General features: G+C 45.9%; 1 protein-coding gene across 1 annotated transcript; it reads left to right on the plus strand.

Annotated features, from left to right (window-relative positions):
* The first annotated feature begins 963 nt into the window (after positions 1 to 963).
* Positions 964 to 15,881, plus strand: LOC110549949 (zinc finger protein 69 homolog). The gene is made up of 8 exons (XM_060378766.1): positions 964 to 976; positions 3,075 to 3,495; positions 5,341 to 5,486; positions 6,118 to 6,288; positions 6,805 to 6,890; positions 10,585 to 10,711; positions 11,564 to 11,662; positions 14,471 to 15,881. Exons 1-8 carry the CDS (start codon positions 964 to 966, stop codon positions 15,604 to 15,606), a joined length of 2,199 nt encoding a protein of 732 aa, XP_060234749.1. The 3' UTR covers positions 15,607 to 15,881.
* The last annotated feature ends 2,025 nt before the right edge of the window (positions 15,882 to 17,906 follow it).

The raw sequence follows: 17,906 nt of genomic DNA on the forward strand, positions 1-17,906 counted from the left end.
ATTCCTGTGTGTGTCTCCACATGAATTGTCTGTGACATGTATATTTGTGTGTACATATGGACAGTGAAGTAACTTTAGGCTGAATCATATAAAATTGCCCTTTTGTATGTCAAAACTGTTAAATATCAGGAACTTCATATGGTTTAATTTTACTTTTTCCCCCCCAAAATGGTGCTGAACCTGCAATCCCCCTGCATCAGCATCCTGAATGCTGAGATTACAGATATGTACCACTACACACGGTTCAAATGACTATATTTTTCTTTTTCTTTTCTTTTGTTTTTGTTTTTTTGAGACAGGGTTTCTCTGTGTATCCTTGGCCGTCCTAGATTCAGTTTGTAAACCAGGCTGGCCGCAAATTCACAGAGACCTGCCTGCCTCTGCCTCTCCAGCCTATCACATGGATCTTCAAATTTGTGTGTGTACATAAATAAGTGAAAACAATTTTTTTTAAACCCACCAGGGCCTCCAAGATGACTCAGCAGGTAAAGCCCCGCCACTCAAATTGGACAACCTGAGCTCAATCCAAGAACTCATGTAAATGTAGAAGAAAACTAATTCCATAAAATAATCCTCTGACCTCCACATATGTGCCATGATTCATGTGCCAACCACTCCCCAAACCACGAAATAAAAACATCAGCCACTAATTACATTGTTTCTGAAAGACCATTTGAATATTTTAAAAAATGTAGTACGAGCATAGGAATTCAGATCCTGAAAATCCAAGTAAAAACCTGATGCAGTGATGTATCTATAACCCTGGCATAGGAGGTGAACATGGATGGAATCCAGGGTCTCACTGTTCAACCAAAAAGCTCTGTTCAGGGGGCGGTGTTTCAATAGGTGGGGAGCAACAGAGTAAGGCACCTGGCATTGAATTCTACTCTCCACAAATGCATGCATGGGCAAGCGTACACACACACACACACACACACACACACACACACACATCAGCGCATCATGGATACAGAAGGTACAGCTGGGTGTGGTGGCAAGTGCTTGCAACCCCAGCCCTGTGACACAGAGGCATGAGGGCTATACAAGCTCAAGTCTTGCTCAGGCTCCCTAGTGAGTTTGAGGCCAGCCTAGGTTAAGTAACAAGATTACAATTTAAGAAAACAGCACTAAGGACCAGTGAGATGCTTCAGTGGAAGGTGCCTGCCGCCAAGCCGGATGATGTGAGCTTGATCCCAGGACCTAAATGCAGGAAGGAGAGACCCAACTTTCAGAAGCCATCATCTGACTCCCACACATGCACTGTTAGCACCATTGTGTACATACCCCTTAAATAAATTTCTAAAGTGTAATTAAAATTTTTAAAACTGAAATACAAAAAACAGCTAATAATCTTCATAAAGATTATAATCTTTTATATTGTCCTAAATCAGTTTTATAAAAATCTCCCAAATTTGTCTTCATATTTCATTTTTTTAGACCAGTGGGAATTTCTGGCAGGTCAGGGATCCCTCAGATCCACTGCGATTCTCAGAAACACAGTTTTAAGTATGTCTTTAATGAATCGAAAGGGAATGCCACGCAAGCTTTCACGTTAGCCCTTTATTTGCACAAAGGAGGTTAGTGGGCTCATTCTAGAAATGTTTACATTATTATGGTAGAATAAACTAGTACTAACAGATATCAAAATTTCACAATATGATCTGCTTCACAATAGGGTGAATATAATTAATTACACCCACAGCTTGGTTATCTGTAAATCTGCACTTGACATTGTAAACTGAAAACTTTTGTGTGTATATGCTGTCGGCCTAAGAAGATACATTTTATTTCTTCTTGTAACACAATTGTAGAGACAGGGAGGGGGAAAAAAAGCCCATAATAGAATAAAAAGTGCCCAAACATTAACAGATTCTGACTGGCCTCCTCTCTGGGAGATCAATCACGTGGGATGTCTTATACAAGCGTTTGGAGACTACCTCTGAATGGCACATAGTGCCTGATCCAAAATGGCCAATTAGGAGGTGTCCAAGCAGTGCTGTGAAACTTACTATTTAGCAAGCCCTGAGATACGGACAACGCCACACACAAAAGGCCCAAGAGATAAAACTAGAACCTCAGTTTCACCGGCTCCAAGGGCCTTCCACCCCCTCTCAGCCGTGCGATCCCTCTCTCAGAGCATCGGGTGCAGCGGTACAGCAGCAGCGTTGGACAAAACTCTCTACTGCCCATTTCTGTCTTTTTCTGCAAATTCCTTTACAGGCCCAGTGTCACTGTCTTCAATTCAGTCAGAGATGACCTTGAGCCAAGATCACAGCCCAAGACAGAAAATTTTTTTTGCAGGCTCAGAAATGTCTCCTGCATTGTCCCATTTCAATCCGACCCACTACCATACCCACCACACACACAATTTAAGAGAACACCCAGCCCTTTGAGGTCCCAATCACTTGAAGAGGGTGTCCTATATTCATCCCAAAGCGTCACCCTTCACTGAGTACAATACGAGAAAGCTCTATTTTCCAGCCAGCTGGGCAAAAAGCCGCTTCCAACTTGGATTAACTTTCTAGAGGAGAGCTTTCCAGTTTTTGCTCTGGTTTAAGTCCCTCCTCTCTCACCATCCTTTAGACATCTTCCAATGGGTTCAGTTTTGTTTTGCTTTGTTTTGTTTTTTTCTCGACGTCGTATGTTGAAACTGAACCTTTAAAGAAATAAGTTAAAACGAGGCACTGAGCAAAGCTAACCCAGTTGGACTGGTGACTTTTAAGAAGAAAATTGGTCTTAGAGAGACTATGGGAAGAAAGGGGCCCTAGCTTGCAAGAGCGTGAGAAAATAAACTTCCATTGTTTAACACCCGGTGTGCGGTGTTTTTTTTAGAGCAGCCTTAGCAAACTGATACATGCCTTTGGGGACATTAAAAACACATATTCCGGAATTTTGTTTTTTAAGTTTATTGTTTTCTAGGCCCCTGTCGCCTTTTGGGTTGTCGTCTATTTATTTTTCTACTTATCGATTTCACCAGGATGCGGCTGGGGGAGAGCAGGAACTGCGTGCTATTTAAGGCTGCATCCTGACGCCGCGAGAAGAATGAAGGAGTGACGGAGAAGCGGCTTCCCCAGGAAGACCCGCAGGCCCGCGGGGTCCCCGGGAGCCTGGGCAGGCGCCGGCGGCCGCGCTGGGCACCGCCCCCGGGTCTGGCAGCCCCGGCCGGCTTCCGGCTTCCGGGACCGGGGGCGCTCGGCAGCCGGGAGGGCGGAGCCACGGGCAGGGCGCCGGCGCGGGCGGCGTGGGGTGGGCGTGGCCCGGGTGGAGGCGCCCGGACTGGGGCGGCCGCGGGACGGCCGCGCTCGGGCGTCTGAGCCGGAGGGACCCGGGCGGGACGCACGTGCGCGCCGAGCTCCGCTCGCGGGTTGCGGCGGGGGAGAAGCCGCTGTCCAGCCCGGAGGTTGACGGTGCCGTGCATCCCCGCGGACGCCTGGGTGCGCGCCGGGCGCTGCGGTGTGAGCGTAGGCTGGCGGGAACGGATCCGGAGATCCTTGGGTGAGTAGGCGGCTCCGCTGCGGGGCTGCGGGCTGGTCCGGGTGGATGGCTGCGAGGCTCTGAGGACGGGTCTTCCAGCCAGCTTCTGTGATTGACAGCTGCGTCGGGAGGAACAGCGCAAAGTTTCTGCACTTAGTAAGGAGGCTTTTTTTTTTTTTTTTTTTTTTTCCCATATTCGGGGTTATTTCCACCATCTCCGGTCTCTTCGGACACACAGTCTTTCACCTTTCCTTCTCCTCCCCCAGACTCCAAAGAGCTGCTCCCGCTACTTTTGGGGGTATCAGATCCATTGGACCTTCTCCCGGTATCAACAACTATTCATAATGATGAATGGACGATGCGGATGATGGATTTGGGTTGTTTCCAAAGTTGCTGCTACCGGTAGTTCTGCGGTGCTTCTAGTTGCACTTTGACATAGCCTATTTCCCATTCGCTGGGAGCACGCACCCCTCTCTGTTTTAATTGCTTCTGAACCGAGGGTTCATTTCATCAGCTCTTGGGGCATCTTGGTTGCTGCTTGCTCATACCAAAATTCGGGCGGCTATGTGGATTGTTTTAGCATCTGAGAACTTTAAGTTCAGATTTCTAACTGTTGTTTGTTTGTTTTTAATGACTTTAAAAGATGATGCCACGGGGCTGGTGACATGGCTCAGCCGGTCTTGCAGCCAAATCTGATGCCTTGGGTTTGACCCTGGTGTAAAGAGAGAAACGACTCTCATAAATAAACGACCCTCCCCCCCCCCCCAATAAATAAATACATGTAAATTAAAATTTTTTAAGATAGTTCTGTTGTGCAGCTTTAATTGTTAGGGTTTCCTGTAGACCTAACATTGTCTCGACACCCCATCCCCGTGCAGTGTGCTTACCATCCACAACGCTTTTGTTGTTTTGTTTTGTTTTGTTTTATACACGGGGAGACTGAAGCTCAGACAGAAATGCCTCAGAGCTCTGTACAGGTCTTGGGGTTCTGACGTCGAAGATTCTTTCTTGACTCCAAATGTGTAAGCAGGCAGAAGGAGCATGCAGCATACAGGTGGGAAGTCAGGTCAGGGCTTGTGGGCATTTGGGGTGCCTGTGTCTTTGTTTGGAGTTGAGGGTTCCTTCCGTATCCAAAACATTGTTATTTCAGTATTTATGCCAAGTCCTTTAGGCCTTTTTTGCAGTTACAAATACATTTCTGCGCTTCCAGCTGATTGATGGATGCGCTGGATCTCTCTTGCCTTTTGCTCTTCAAGCAGACAAAGCAGATTAGTGGGATGGCTCAGTAGGGAAAGGCGCCTGCTGCCAAGCCTCGAAGCCTGAGTTCAATCCCTGGTCACGTCCCCACCCCCCCCATAAGTTGTCTTGTGACCTCCACCTAGGCCCCATGGCACAAGCACACACAGACAAACAAACAAATGAATAAAGTTTTAAAAGAAAGCACAGCCAGGCGTGGTGGTGCATGCTTTTAGTGGAAGCACTCAGGAGGCTGAGGCACACGGATCTCTCTGAGTTTGAGGCCATCCTCGTCTACAGAGTGAGTTCCAGGTCAGTTAGATCTACACAGAGAAGCCTTGTTTCAAAAAAACCAAAAAGAAGGAAGGAAGGAAGGAAGGAAGGAAGGAAGGAAGGAAGGAAGGAAGGAAGGAAGGAAGGAAAAGACAAGGAAAAAGCACAAAGGCCTCAAGCCAGCTCACAGGGCTACCTCCCAAAGAAACCAGCGACTATTTCCAGAGTTCTTCAGGTCACACTGGTCTCTGATGTTGCAGGGTCTCCACAGACTTTGGAGGGTAGAAAATTATGGTCTGAGGAGGAGCACAGAACCGGGAAGGCTGTCATCAAAAGTTGTAGCACTTTCTCCACCAGAAGCTGCACCCCAAGTCAGGCGGGCGCCATCATGCCTCAGCAGCTCCTGATCACCGTGTCCCCTGAGGTGAAGTTGAAGCAACCCAGGAAGACCAAGAAGGGGGCATCCCTGTGGGACAATGTGACGAAAACGTTTGAAGGAGGAGGTGAGAACAGACTGACAAGGTTGGGCAAAGGGATGGGCCCTTAGGAATAAGAAGGTCTATGTGGGGCTCATACTTGTGGTTTTGGGATCCGGGAGATATTTATGAAGGGGACACTGGGCTCCTGCCTCTGGTTCCTTGTGACTTTTGCTGTGCACCACTTACATTTCCCATCTCCCATTTCCTGTTGTACAGTATACAACAGGAAGACAGGCCACATGATGTACACACACACACACACACACACACACACACACACGGCCGGGTTCCTGAGTGTGAGGATCTAACTCAGAATCAGGGAATCAGAGGTCTCTGTCCCTCAGGTTTTCTGCAAAGCTCCTGTTCATCTTTGCCGTGGTCAGTATTTTTGACAATTATTAATCTTCGTGTCATCGTCTTCTTCTGAGAGACAGAAACAAAATGCCTGACCGCTCTCATTTTACCCAAATTGTGAATTCCTTTAAGACATGCCCAAGTCTTAGTCTGTTGTAAGGGGGGAAGGGAACTTAATCTTTCATGTGATCTCTTCATTCATATCCATAATGCATTGTATTTGGCCAAGTGTTTTTGTTTGTTTGTTTGTTTGTTTGTTTTTATGTCCTAACTGAGGGACTTTGGCTATGCATCTTAACAGGTAAAAAGATGAGTGATTACCTCTCCTTGTTGGTGCTGGTGTTTGGTCAGTGTCTCAGCTGTAGCCCAGCCTGGCCTGTGACGTGCTGTGTAGCAGAGGCTGGTCTAACTCTTTATCCTCCTGCTTCCACCTCCCGAGTGCAGGGATTGGAGGTGTGTGCCACCATGCCTGGCGAGTAATTGATCTTGAATGCTTATTATTAATTGCTGAGGGAGACACATAGAGATAAAAATAGCAGATAGCTTTTTTTAAAAAAAAAGTTCTTCGTCATACAATGGGAAGGAAACTGTCCTCTGATTGCATGTTTTAAGGTTTTTCCCAAGGTCTAGAATAGTGTCTTAGTTTTTACTGGGGAAAGGGGGGAAATTTTTGTTCGTTAAGGAGTGGGTTTCAGAATGAACTGTGGAGTGGGGAACGTTCAGCCTCGTCAAAGGTTAAGAATGTGGTGCTAAGCTAGATCGAGACCCTGTCTGCAAAGAGCAAGCCAAGTGTGGTATGGTGGTGTGGGGAAATGGCTATCAAGTCCACCATTAATCCATAGAATTAAGTCCCAGTGCCCTGGAGGCAGAGGCAGGCAGGTCTCTGTGAGTTCAGGCCAGCCAAGGCTGCATGCTCTAGTTTGTGGGGCAGCTCCTCTCTTTGCTGATCTGGGAAGACATACGCCTCATGGTTCTTCTCCTTCTACAGCTGTGCTATCCTGTGATGCTGACGGGACCCAACCAGAAAGTTTAACTGATGGAATGGCCCCCGGCGCCTTTGCAGCAGAATCCCAGGTGTGTTGGAGTCTCCTCCTATTTTCCTGACATTCCTTCTTTGTTTTTTCGTTAGTTCGTTTGTTTTTGGATTTGTTCTTTATATTTTTTTTTAATTCCAGTTTATTTACTTTACATCCCAAGGGTGTCCCCTCCCCCTCTCCATTTACCCCCAGAAAAGGAGAGATCCCCATATCAGCCCTTTCCAGCAAGTCACATCACTACTGAGCATTTCCTCATCCCCTGAGGCCAGGCAAGGCAACCTTGCCAGGGGGAAGCGATCCAAAAAACAGGCAATAGAGTCCATGTTGGAAACAGCCCTTCCTTTCCACTTGCCAGGTGACCATATGAAGACCAATCTACCCACCAGCCACATATGTGCAGGGGCCCTTCTTAGTTCTTAAGGATGTGAACTGCCTTTTTATTTACTTATTTATTTTTTGAGAAGCAGAAGTAGGGTGAGACCAATAATTCAATCTGGGGAGGTCCAGACAAGTTACTTACATATAAAAACCTAGGCTTCTGCGGTGGCAGTTCCCATTTTTTTATACAGTGGCTTCATCCAGAATGAACATTGTCCTGATTTGAGGGTAGGAAGCAAAGACAGTGGTTCTACCTGGCTCCAAAGCAACAGATTCACTTGGCATCTAAGTTAGACATGCGTAAAGTAAGGAATTGGGGAGGAGGCTCAACAGATAAGAGTGTTTGCCGCACAGTGGTGAAGACCGGAGTTCAGGCCCCAGCCTCAGCATAACAGGCTGGATGTACGTGTAACCCCAGTGCTGGGGGGGGGAGTTGCTGGTTGCCAGCCTCGCTGAAGAAGCACGGGTTCAGAGAGAACAGACAGAACAAGGTGGGCAGTGACACAGGAGCTCACCTAACGCCCTCCTGAGGGTCTGCACCTGTGCAATCACAGGCGTGCATGCCTGCACGCCTGTACATTTACTATACACACACACACACACACACACACACACACACACACTGACATATGTGACAGATTAGACAAGCAGATTCTGCCAGGCGTGGCAGCACATGCTTTTAATCCCAACGAGGCCAGCCTGGTCTACTCAGTGAGTTCCGGGTTAGCCAGGGCTACACAGAGAAATCCTGTCGTCCTCCCCCCCCCAAAAAAAAAGCCATTTCTAACAAAAATGACCATCAAAATGTGTAAGTGAGAATGAAGTTCCAGGGTTCTTAGTGATCTGTAGACGTGATGTGGCCATTGGGATAGCGTTAAAAATAGCCACAGGAGAAGCTGATAGAGAAAAAAAAAATGGCCAGGCCGCACAGCCCATACATTTCACACGTGGGCAGGAAACAAGAGAGTCAGAAACGTTTAGGGCACTGTCAGAAGTTGGTCATCACTGCCTGATGGAAATTTGGTTGAGACAGCAAGAAATTCTAGAGTAGGCACCAAAGAACTACTTCTATAACGTCAGTTCTGGGGAGAGCCAGCACCTCTGGCCCCCATGTGCACCTGTGTATACAGACACACACTCAGGCGCACACACGTTCACAGTACAGCAGGGAAAGAAATCTTTAAAAATATAGAAACATTTACAGGGAGATTAGTGGAGGCCTAGAGAGATGGGTCAGTGATTAAGGGCATTTGCTGCTCTGGCAGGGGACCTGAGTTTAATGCCAACATCCATGTTGGGCACCTCAATTTGCTGGGCATGGTTGTACACACTTTTAATCCCAGCAGGTAGGAGGTAGAGGCAGTCAGGTTTCATGAGTTCAGAGCCAGCCTAGTCTACAGAGTGAGTTCTGGAACAGCCAGGAATAGACAGAGAAACCTTGTCTTGAGAAACAAAAAGCTGTCTGCAGCTGTCTCCAGGAGAGCCAACACGCCCGCCTCTGTCGTCACCTGCATGCACATGTACCTTCCTCCCACCCCCACATGTCTGTACGCACACAATTAAAATAAATATTTTTATTTAGGAAAGTTTGTTGAAAATGTAAGATGCAAAATCCAGTGTTTCGGGGCCTGTTTTGTCTTGTTTAGTAGTCTAGAGCAATTTTTAAAAGTGAGTTCTTTCTAACTTCAATTTCCTCGGCTAAGCAGCTTAACTGCTTGTTATCTTTGTTCTAGGATTGAAAGTCATGTGCGCTTAGTTATGGTACCACGGGAGGAGCAAAGCCAAGAGCAGTCCAGTTGCCTAGCTTGTTTTTATAATCCACATATTTGGAATCTCTTCTTTACATTTATCAAAAATTGGATTCTTGGTGGGCCTACGAGATGGCTTATCAAGTAAAGTGGCTTGGCTCAACACCTGATAATCTGAGTTCGGTTCCCCAGATCCTCAAGGTGGAAGGAGAGCACCGACTTCAGCAAGGCGTCTTCTGATCTCCAAGGCATTTTGTGGCCCTCCCCTAATGCATAAATAATAAGTGTAATGAAAAATTTAAAGCCTAGCTTCTCGGTACCAGGAAAGGATTGCATTTCTATTGAAGTATCTGAAGTACAGGTGACCGGTAAGGAAATACAGGCGTGTGATTCAGGTGGGTGCGGTGGCACACAACTATAACCTCAGTACTTCGGACTAGTCTCAGAGGCTAAGATCCACAGGGCCCTGGCCCAGGGTTAAATCAACAGTAACAGTTGCTGGAAAGAAGTGACTGACCAGCCAAGGGATGGAGAGAAGGGCAGGCACGCAGCATTTGTGAGTTTCCGCTAAGGTTGTGATGAGATCGCTGATTTTATGGCTGATCTTGAGTCACTCCTGTTATTGTGAGTGGCCTGGATAAATTCTCTGGTTTACTTGGTGTAGTTCATGCCCTATCTGGAGTCAATAGATCCTGTTTCCAGTATCTGCCGGAAGTCACCCAACAGGGAGCATTCTTGACAGATTTTGTTCCCCCTTCACTCCATCTGTGAGCGGAAGGGAACAGGTGGGCTTCAGGGCCTGAGGGAGAAGAAGGTTGGAGAATCAACAAAAACAAATATTGTTTTAAGATGACACAGTAATGGGCTGGAGAGATGGCTCAGAGGTTAAGAGCACTGGCTGTTCTACCAAAGGTCCTGAGTTCAATTCCCAGCAACCACATAGTGGCTCACAACCATCAAAGATGAGATCTGGTGCCCTCTTCTGGCATGCACAAGTGTATGCATGCAGAACACTGTATACATAATAAATAAATAAGCAAATAATTCTTTTAAAAAGAAGATGCCACAGTGATACCTAATTCATGTATGCTAATTAAAACTTTTCTCTGGAAACGTAAAAGGATGCCTGGGTATTAGGGACAGTTACTGCGAATGCAGAAGCACCTCCTTCCACACCCCACTCACCTCTGCTCCCATCTCTTCCTGTTTGCCCTTGCCCCAGAGCTGCTTCTATCCATGCTGCTCTTGCTCCTCAGAAGGATGTCCACCCTGAGGCCTTTTGGGCCATTCTAGAATGCTCTCCCCTCAGACTTCCACACGACTCTTTCCCACCAAATCAGTACAGTGCCTTTCAGAGAACACTGCTTTCCACGGTACCTTAAAGACAAGCTCACCTCGACTCTCCCTGGCTTTCTCACTTCTTCGTATCTTTTTTCCTGTCCTATGTATTTAATTATTTATAACAGTCTCTAGACAACCTCCAAAGACACCCAGAGGCCGCTTCTGGCAAAATTGGTGTGGAGTCTCTGAACTTGGAATGCTGCCCGAGCTCCTGAGCCTTTTCCTGGGGCGGGCTCTGACTCCTCTGGCTGTTTGCTATTGTAGGAATCACTGACTTTCAAGGACATAGCTGTGGACTTATCCCAGGAGGAGTGGGGGCAACTGGCTCCTGCCTACCGGGAGTTGTATCGGGAGGTGACGCTGGAGAACTACAGGAACCTGGTGTCAGTTGGTAAGGACCAGCCAGCCGTTCTCATGTCACTTCTGTTGCTGTGATAAAGTTCCCCTACAAAAAGCAGCTTAGGGAGGAGAAGGCTTATTCGGCTCATAATTTGGGGGACGTTGAGGCCAGGACTTAAGCATCAGATCATCAGTAAAGAGCAAAGACTAGAACACATCCTTGTTTGCTTGCTTGCCCTCAGCTGGCTTTCTCTGCTCTCACGTAGTCCAAAGCCTCACACTAGGGAATGGTTCCACCTACAATGCACTGGGATCTTTTCCGGTCAATGAAGACAGCCTCCCATACCAACTTGATCTAGACAGTTCTTCAACTAAGAATCGTCTCAGGTTATTCAAGATTCTGTCGAGTGACAATTAAAAATTAACCATCACACTGGCTGTCCCCTACAAACCTGCCTGCTATAAGAGGGCCATAGTTGCTGAACTCATTTTTTTTAACATCTATTTATTTTATGTATATGAGTGCCAGAAGAGGGCATCAGATTCCAGTATAAATGGTTGTGAGCCACCATGTAGTTGCCGGGAATTGAACTCAGGACCTCTGGAAGAGCAGACAGTGCTCTTAACTGCTCAGCCATTTCTCCAGCCCCATTGCTAAACTTTTGATGTCATGGGTCTTTTGGGTTTTGGCTATGGGTTTTGTATTAGGGATGTCTTGTTCCTTTGAAGACCAGGGCATAACAGGTGACTTCCTTAAAGAACAGCTCTATTTCGTAGAGCTAGAAAAGAAGGATGTGGCTCTGTTAGTTATCAGGAACCGTGTATACCGAAAGCTGGAATTAAACTCTGGGGTGGTTCTAAAACAGCAGCTTCAACAATCACAATTTTTCTTTAACTCCATAAGCAGGATGTCAACTTTCCAAGCCTAGTGTGATTTCCCAGCTGGAGAAAGGAGAAGGACCATGGATGGCAGAGAGTCGAGGCCCAGCGGATCCCATTTTAGGTGAGACCAGGGTAGGAGCCCTTTGGGTAGGTAGACCAGAGTGCTCGGGGTCTTCCCGGGCTATGGGGAAGGCTCAGGACACTGACGGAACTGGTATAGCTCTCCTTTCCTCCTCTCCCCATTGCGCCTCTCCTTCCCAAGCCTTTGTCAGAGTCTCTGCAATTAGAAGGGAGAAAAGTCTTGCCCTCAGAGTTAAACTGATTTCCTCCCAGAACCAGACGCTCAGTTGATGTGAAATGGCCTCATAGATATTTGCTGTCTTCTAAGACAGGTCTTTTTTTTTTTCAGTGTCACGTTACAGTCTACAAATCTTTTTTGCTTTCTATTTCTCCTTTTCTCACTATGATTTTATAATTCAACTTCAGTTTTCAGAATATTATGAGTACAGGCCGGAACTATCACACCCTCCTTGATTTCTCGGAATTAATATTCACATTGATCTTAAGTAGTCAGACATTTTGCTTTACCCTGTTATAAACAGTAATTACATGTACATCCTCCTGGGTTTTATCATCCACAACTGATACTGATGAGAATAATACAGTTCAGGGGCAGAAAGCTGCCTGCAGACACCAGAACACAAAACAAGCAACAAACTTTTATTCATTGTTTTGGGCATTTTGAAACAAGATATTACTCTGTAGCCCACACTGGCTACAGAGAACAATGAAAGCTGCACTGAGTGTTTTTTTTTTTTTTTTTTTTTTTAACCTGTTTCTCCATGGAGTCTTAAAAGTAACTTTGTAGAAGGTTGTTAAAAAGCAGCATCAGCAGCCAGTGTGGTACATAACTGCAGTTCTAGAGGGAGGGGCAGGAGGATTAGGACCTCAAGGTCATGCTCGCCTATGTAGGAGGATTGGGGCTAGCCTGGATTACTTGAAACTGAAACAAATAACAAGTATCTGTTTAATTCAGTGAAATAACAAAATTCCAATTTCAAAGTTCAAACTTGCTTTATTCTCTCCCTTAGCTTTGGAGTGGGGTACACAGATGGTCCCTTCCCATCATCCCCCACTCCTTTCCAGGGTCAGAGCCAAGACCCGCTTAACTTAGACTTCATTGCTGTCTCTGTTTAGAGCTTGAAGTTTGAAAATGCTTAAGATACCTCTACCAATTGAAAACTCTTACAGGAAATTATTCCTTCCATGAATAATAACCTGTCACCTGAAATATTAGTTAGTAATAGTGTAATGAATTACTAAGTAAAAAAAAAGCTACCCATGTTGTGGCACAGGCCTGTAATCCCTGCAGAGAGGCCAGGGTGGCAGAGGCCAGCCTGGTGTACAAAGTGAGTCCAGGGCAGCCAAGGCTACACAAAGAAACCCTGTCTCAAAAGGCAAACAAACAAACAAAACAAAAACAAAAAAAAAAATAGCCAGAATTAAAAAAAAAATGTATTTTATTTTTTGACATTCATGCATCATATACATTCAGATTATTATATTAATAATCTAATCTCCTTCCTACCTTTATTTTGAGTCTCAAAAAAAATTAAATAGATAAGAATTAAAAGCCAAAAAGCAAGTCAGAGTTTTAAAGGACATTATCTCAGACATAGCAGCAGCATCCATTTTGGGTTTCTTACAAGTTCCCTTTTCATAAATGATATTTCATGGATATGGTAATAGCTATAGGGAACATAACTAAACCCAAGAACATGGCAATCACTACTTTTAACTAATGGCAGCATGATATTCTTGTGAGTGTTCTTATTTAAGATCCCGTGTTCTGAACTAGTGGCTTTGTGCTGGGGGGGATGACATCTTTTTAATTTGGGGGAGATTACTTTTCAAAAGTAGTTGTCAATTTAAAGCCATATCCTTGAAGGCATAGGTCTTCAATGTCATTCTTTAGTGTCATTAGAACACAGCTAAACCCTGTGTGGGACACAGTTAGCATTTGAAAGGTAGAGGCCAGAGAGCAGGAACTTTAGCTATGTGAGACCCTGTCTCAAAAAAGGGAGAGACAGAGAGAGACAAAGAGAGAATTGAATGTTGCAAATTTTACAACATATAACATCAGATGCAGCTGGGCACCTGTAATCCCAGCACCTAGGGAGGCAGAGGCAGGCAGATCTCTGTGAGTTCAAGGCTGGCCTGGTCTACAAAATGAGTCCAGGACAGCCAGGACTACACAGAGAAATCCTGTCTTGAAAAACCAAGAAAGAAAGGAAGGAAGAAAAAGAAAGAAAGATGAATAAAATCAGATGCAAGTAACCTAGGAACTGTTTCTTTGCATTTTATTGTTTCTTTTTGATATAGAGTCTCAAGTATCTTAAGTTGGTCTTGAACCTACTGTCTAGCCATTGATGACTTTGAACCCTCCACTTCGTGACTGATGGGTACAAGCATAGGCCATCCTAATTTGTGCCCAGAGTTTCATGTAAGCTGGGCAAGCACTGGCAACTGAACAGCTTTGTTCTCTATTTCTTTTTATTTTTTAAAGATTTATTCATTTAATGTAGATGAGTACTCTTTCTGCATGTACACCTACATAGCAGAAGAGGGCATCAGATCCCAGTATAGATGGTTGGCTTGGAGCCACTATGTAGTTGCTGGGAATTGAACCCAGGACCTCTGGAAGAATAGACAGTGCCCTTAACCACTGAGCCATCTCTCCAGCCCCTGTTCTCTATTTCTTAATTCACTTCTTACTGCCTGTCCAGTCAGCACAACTGTATCTAAATACAGTAAAAATCTCATGCTGCTTCCTGTACTGGTATACAAATTTCTTCTGCAACATTTAATTTGATTTTTTCAAAGCATAATGAATGAGTTTTTGTTTTGTTCTGTTTTTCATTTCTTTCAGATGTGAAGAGTAAACCAGAAGCCAAGGAGTCAACGGCAGAGAATGACATTTCCCTCAAGTTCTGTCATGGCATCATGAGTGAAAGGCTCAGAAAGGGTGATGTAGTTTGTTCTACACTGAAGAAAGCCTCCAGTTGTGATGATACAGGAGAAAGGCAGCGGGGAGCCCGCGGGAAAGGTGTGAGACAAGCCGTTTTGACCCACAAGAAGCGACACCAAGAAGGGAACAAACTGGGGGGAAACCTCCAGAGTTCCGACGTTATTTTAGAACAGAAGCCCCAGAGCTACAGCCCAGCCAGGAGGAGGAGGAACAAATCTAAATCCGATTCGGTCAGCCGCCCGGTGAGCTGCGTAAGGGCCCGGATGTACGGCTGCAGTGTGTGTGCAAAGACGTTCAAACAGCCCGTCCACCTCGCTGAGCACGTGAGGGTCCACACGGGCGAGAAGCCGTTCCGGTGTGAGCAGTGCGGCCGGGCCTTCAGCCAGAGCGCCTCCCTGAGCACGCACCGCAGGATCCACACGGGCGAGAAGCCCTTCCGGTGTGAGGCGTGCGGCCGGGCCTTCCGGCACCGCTCCTCGCTCAGCCAGCACCGCCGCACCCACACCGGGGAGCGGCCCTTCGCGTGCGACCGCTGCCCCAAGGCCTTCAGTCAGAACGTCAGCCTGAGCCAGCACCTGAGGACGCACTCCGGAGAGAAGCCCTTCGGCTGCCGCGAGTGCGGGAAGGCCTTCCGGCAGGTCCGCCACCTCAGCGAGCACGCGCGCATCCACACGGGCGAGAAGCCCTACGCGTGCCCCGCCTGCTGCAAAACCTTCAGCCACAGGGCCTACCTCACACACCACCAGCGAACGCACACCGGGGAGCGGCCCTACGCCTGCCAGGAGTGCGGGAAAGCCTTCAGGCAGAGGATCCACCTCAGCAACCATCAAACGGTCCACACGGGCGTGAGGGCCTACGAGTGCGGCCGCTGCGGGAAGGCCTACCGGCACGACTCCTCCTTTAAGAAACACCAGAGGCGGCACAGCGGGGAGAAGCCTTACGAGTGCAGCGAGTGCGGAAAGTCCTTCAGCTACAACTCGTCCCTGAGCCGCCACCACAAAATACACAGGAGGAACGCTTGCCGAGACACTGCCTGAGAAAATGGCCGCGGACGTGAGGACGAAGGGCAGCTCCAAACTGGCGACTGACTCGGAGCTTTAAAATTTCAGGACCCAAACAAACTTGAGAAATTGATAACAACGACGACGACGGCAACTTTCGACTTTGCCAATAGTGTAAATAAACACTCCTTTGATTACTACTGCCTGACACTCATGTGCAATGATAAAGTTGCCATTATATATAAAAAAAATCAGTTATTTTTTATCATTTTATGATAAATTAATAAATTATACCTTTGTGGACTCGCTGATTTGCAGACTGGTGTTTGGGAACTGCTGTTTGAAATGTTACCCCTGGTCTGGGGAGGTGGCTCCGCAGATAAGGCATGCTCACCTGAGCATTGTAATTACCTAATCTGGATCCTTGGGACCAATGTGGTAAGAGAGAATTGGCCCCCGAAAGCTGTCCTCCGGTCTCTATGGGTGCATACATGCAGCCTGTTTAATTTTAAAATATTATCCATGTCTCTTACTCGAGTCACAGTTTTGAGAATCTTTTCTCCAATCTTCTTATACCAGCTTTCTAAATACCTGTGCTCCTTTTTTCTTTTTTGGTTTTTTTTCTGAGACAGGGTTTCTCTGTGTAGCCTTAGCTGTCCTGTAACTCACTTTGTAGACCAGGCTGGCCTTGAACTCAAACATCTGCCTGCCTCTGCCTCCTGAGTGCTGGGACTAAAGGTATGTGCCACCATCACCTGGCTACCTGTCTGTGATCTTTTAAATAACTAATTTATTGATGTTCAACATTGAATTAAATCTAGGGTATCGTGCATGATTGGCAAATGCCACCACTGAACAACATCCCAACTTTTAAGTGTTGACACTGGGCTAAGTTGTCTAGGCTGGCCCTGAACTGATGCTTCTGTCTCAGCATTCTGAGTAGCTGAGATACAGGCTTATGCTGTAATTTGAGGCTCGACTCAAACGGCTGCTGAGTATAGCCAGGAGGTCTTTCGTTAGGTTTGCAGAGATGGTCAGACTTGACATTGCCACATGAAATCCACACTCAAGAATCCTGCAACTGGGGCTAAAGAGATGGCTCAACCATTAGAAGTCTATATTGCTCACCCAGCACTCGCCTCCGGCCGCTCAAATTCACACTCAAGAACCCTGAATGTGGAGCTGGAGAGATGTCTCGCCATTAAGAACATATACTGCTCTTGCAGGGGACTCAGGTTTGGCTCTCATACTCACCTTAGGCTGCTCACAACTGCATGTAACTCTAGGACCAAGGGCATCCAATACCTCTAGCCTTTGTAAGTACTACGCATAAATTCACAAATCCAAATCTAGAGGTGTGTACACGCATGTACACACACAGGTAATTTTTAAAATCTTAATCTCAGAGTAACTACAATCTTGTATCAGGCTCAATTCATAAGTATCCTTGAGTCAATGCAACCCCTAAACTGCAAAATGGAGACTGTTAAAGACCATCTAGCTAACTATATAATATCTGAATTGTTTGTTTCTAGCTATTTATTACCTGTTCAACCTAGGAAACGTTTTTGTAATTAACTAGTATCTAACATGACCACGAGTTTGATTGTCTGACTTGCTAATTTGCAGGTCTTATCCTAAACAGTTCATAATAGCAGCTTTCCAAAGAACTAAAACTAAACATTGCATTTTAAAGATTTACATAGATATAAAACATTAGCATATAGCAAAATATAATCTTAAATCTGTATTAACATATAAAAAAGATCTATACCAGTGTAAGATTTTTGGCTTACTAATGCTTTTTGGTCTATAAGTAGAGTCAATAATCTACCCTTTAATTTATCATTCCTTAACCAACCCCCTTAAAACGATAACAAATATCTAACACCCATAAAATGACCCAAAAAACCACCCACCCCATCTCTCAGGAATGGGGCATAATTATCTTAAAATTACTTCCTGCTGACTTTGGATGTTGTTTTTCTTTTGGGGGCTCAAGAAATTTGAGATATTGGTCAGCCTTAAGAAAGCTAGGTGTGGGCTGGAGAGATGGCTCAGGTTAAGAGCACTGGCTGCTCTTACAAAGGTTCTGAGTTCAATTCCCAGCAACCACATGGTGGCTCACAACCATCTATAATGAGGTCTGGTGCCCTCTTCTGGCATGTAGGCAGAATACTGTATAAATAATAAATATTAAAAGGAAGGAAGGAAGAAAGAAGAAAGAAAGAGAGAGAGAGAGAGAAAGAAAGAAAAGAGAGAGAAAGAAAGAGAAAGCTAGGTGTGTGGTGGCACACACCTTTAATCCCAGTGCAGAGGCAGGAAGATCTTCATGA

Source organism: Meriones unguiculatus, chromosome 3 (assembly GCF_030254825.1).
Source record: "Meriones unguiculatus strain TT.TT164.6M chromosome 3, Bangor_MerUng_6.1, whole genome shotgun sequence".
Taxonomy (NCBI): domain Eukaryota; kingdom Metazoa; phylum Chordata; class Mammalia; order Rodentia; family Muridae; genus Meriones; species Meriones unguiculatus.

What these genes read in the sequence shown, in the direction of transcription:
- LOC110549949 (XM_060378766.1), top strand. An exon ending in ACGGATCCGGAGATCCTTGG is followed by an intron (nt 3,496 to 5,340) that starts GTGAGTAGGCGG and finishes TTTCTCCACCAG; the next exon opens with AAGCTGCACCCCAAGTCAGG. An exon ending in CCCAGCGGATCCCATTTTAG is followed by an intron (nt 11,663 to 14,470) that starts GTGAGACCAGGG and finishes CATTTCTTTCAG; the next exon opens with ATGTGAAGAGTAAACCAGAA.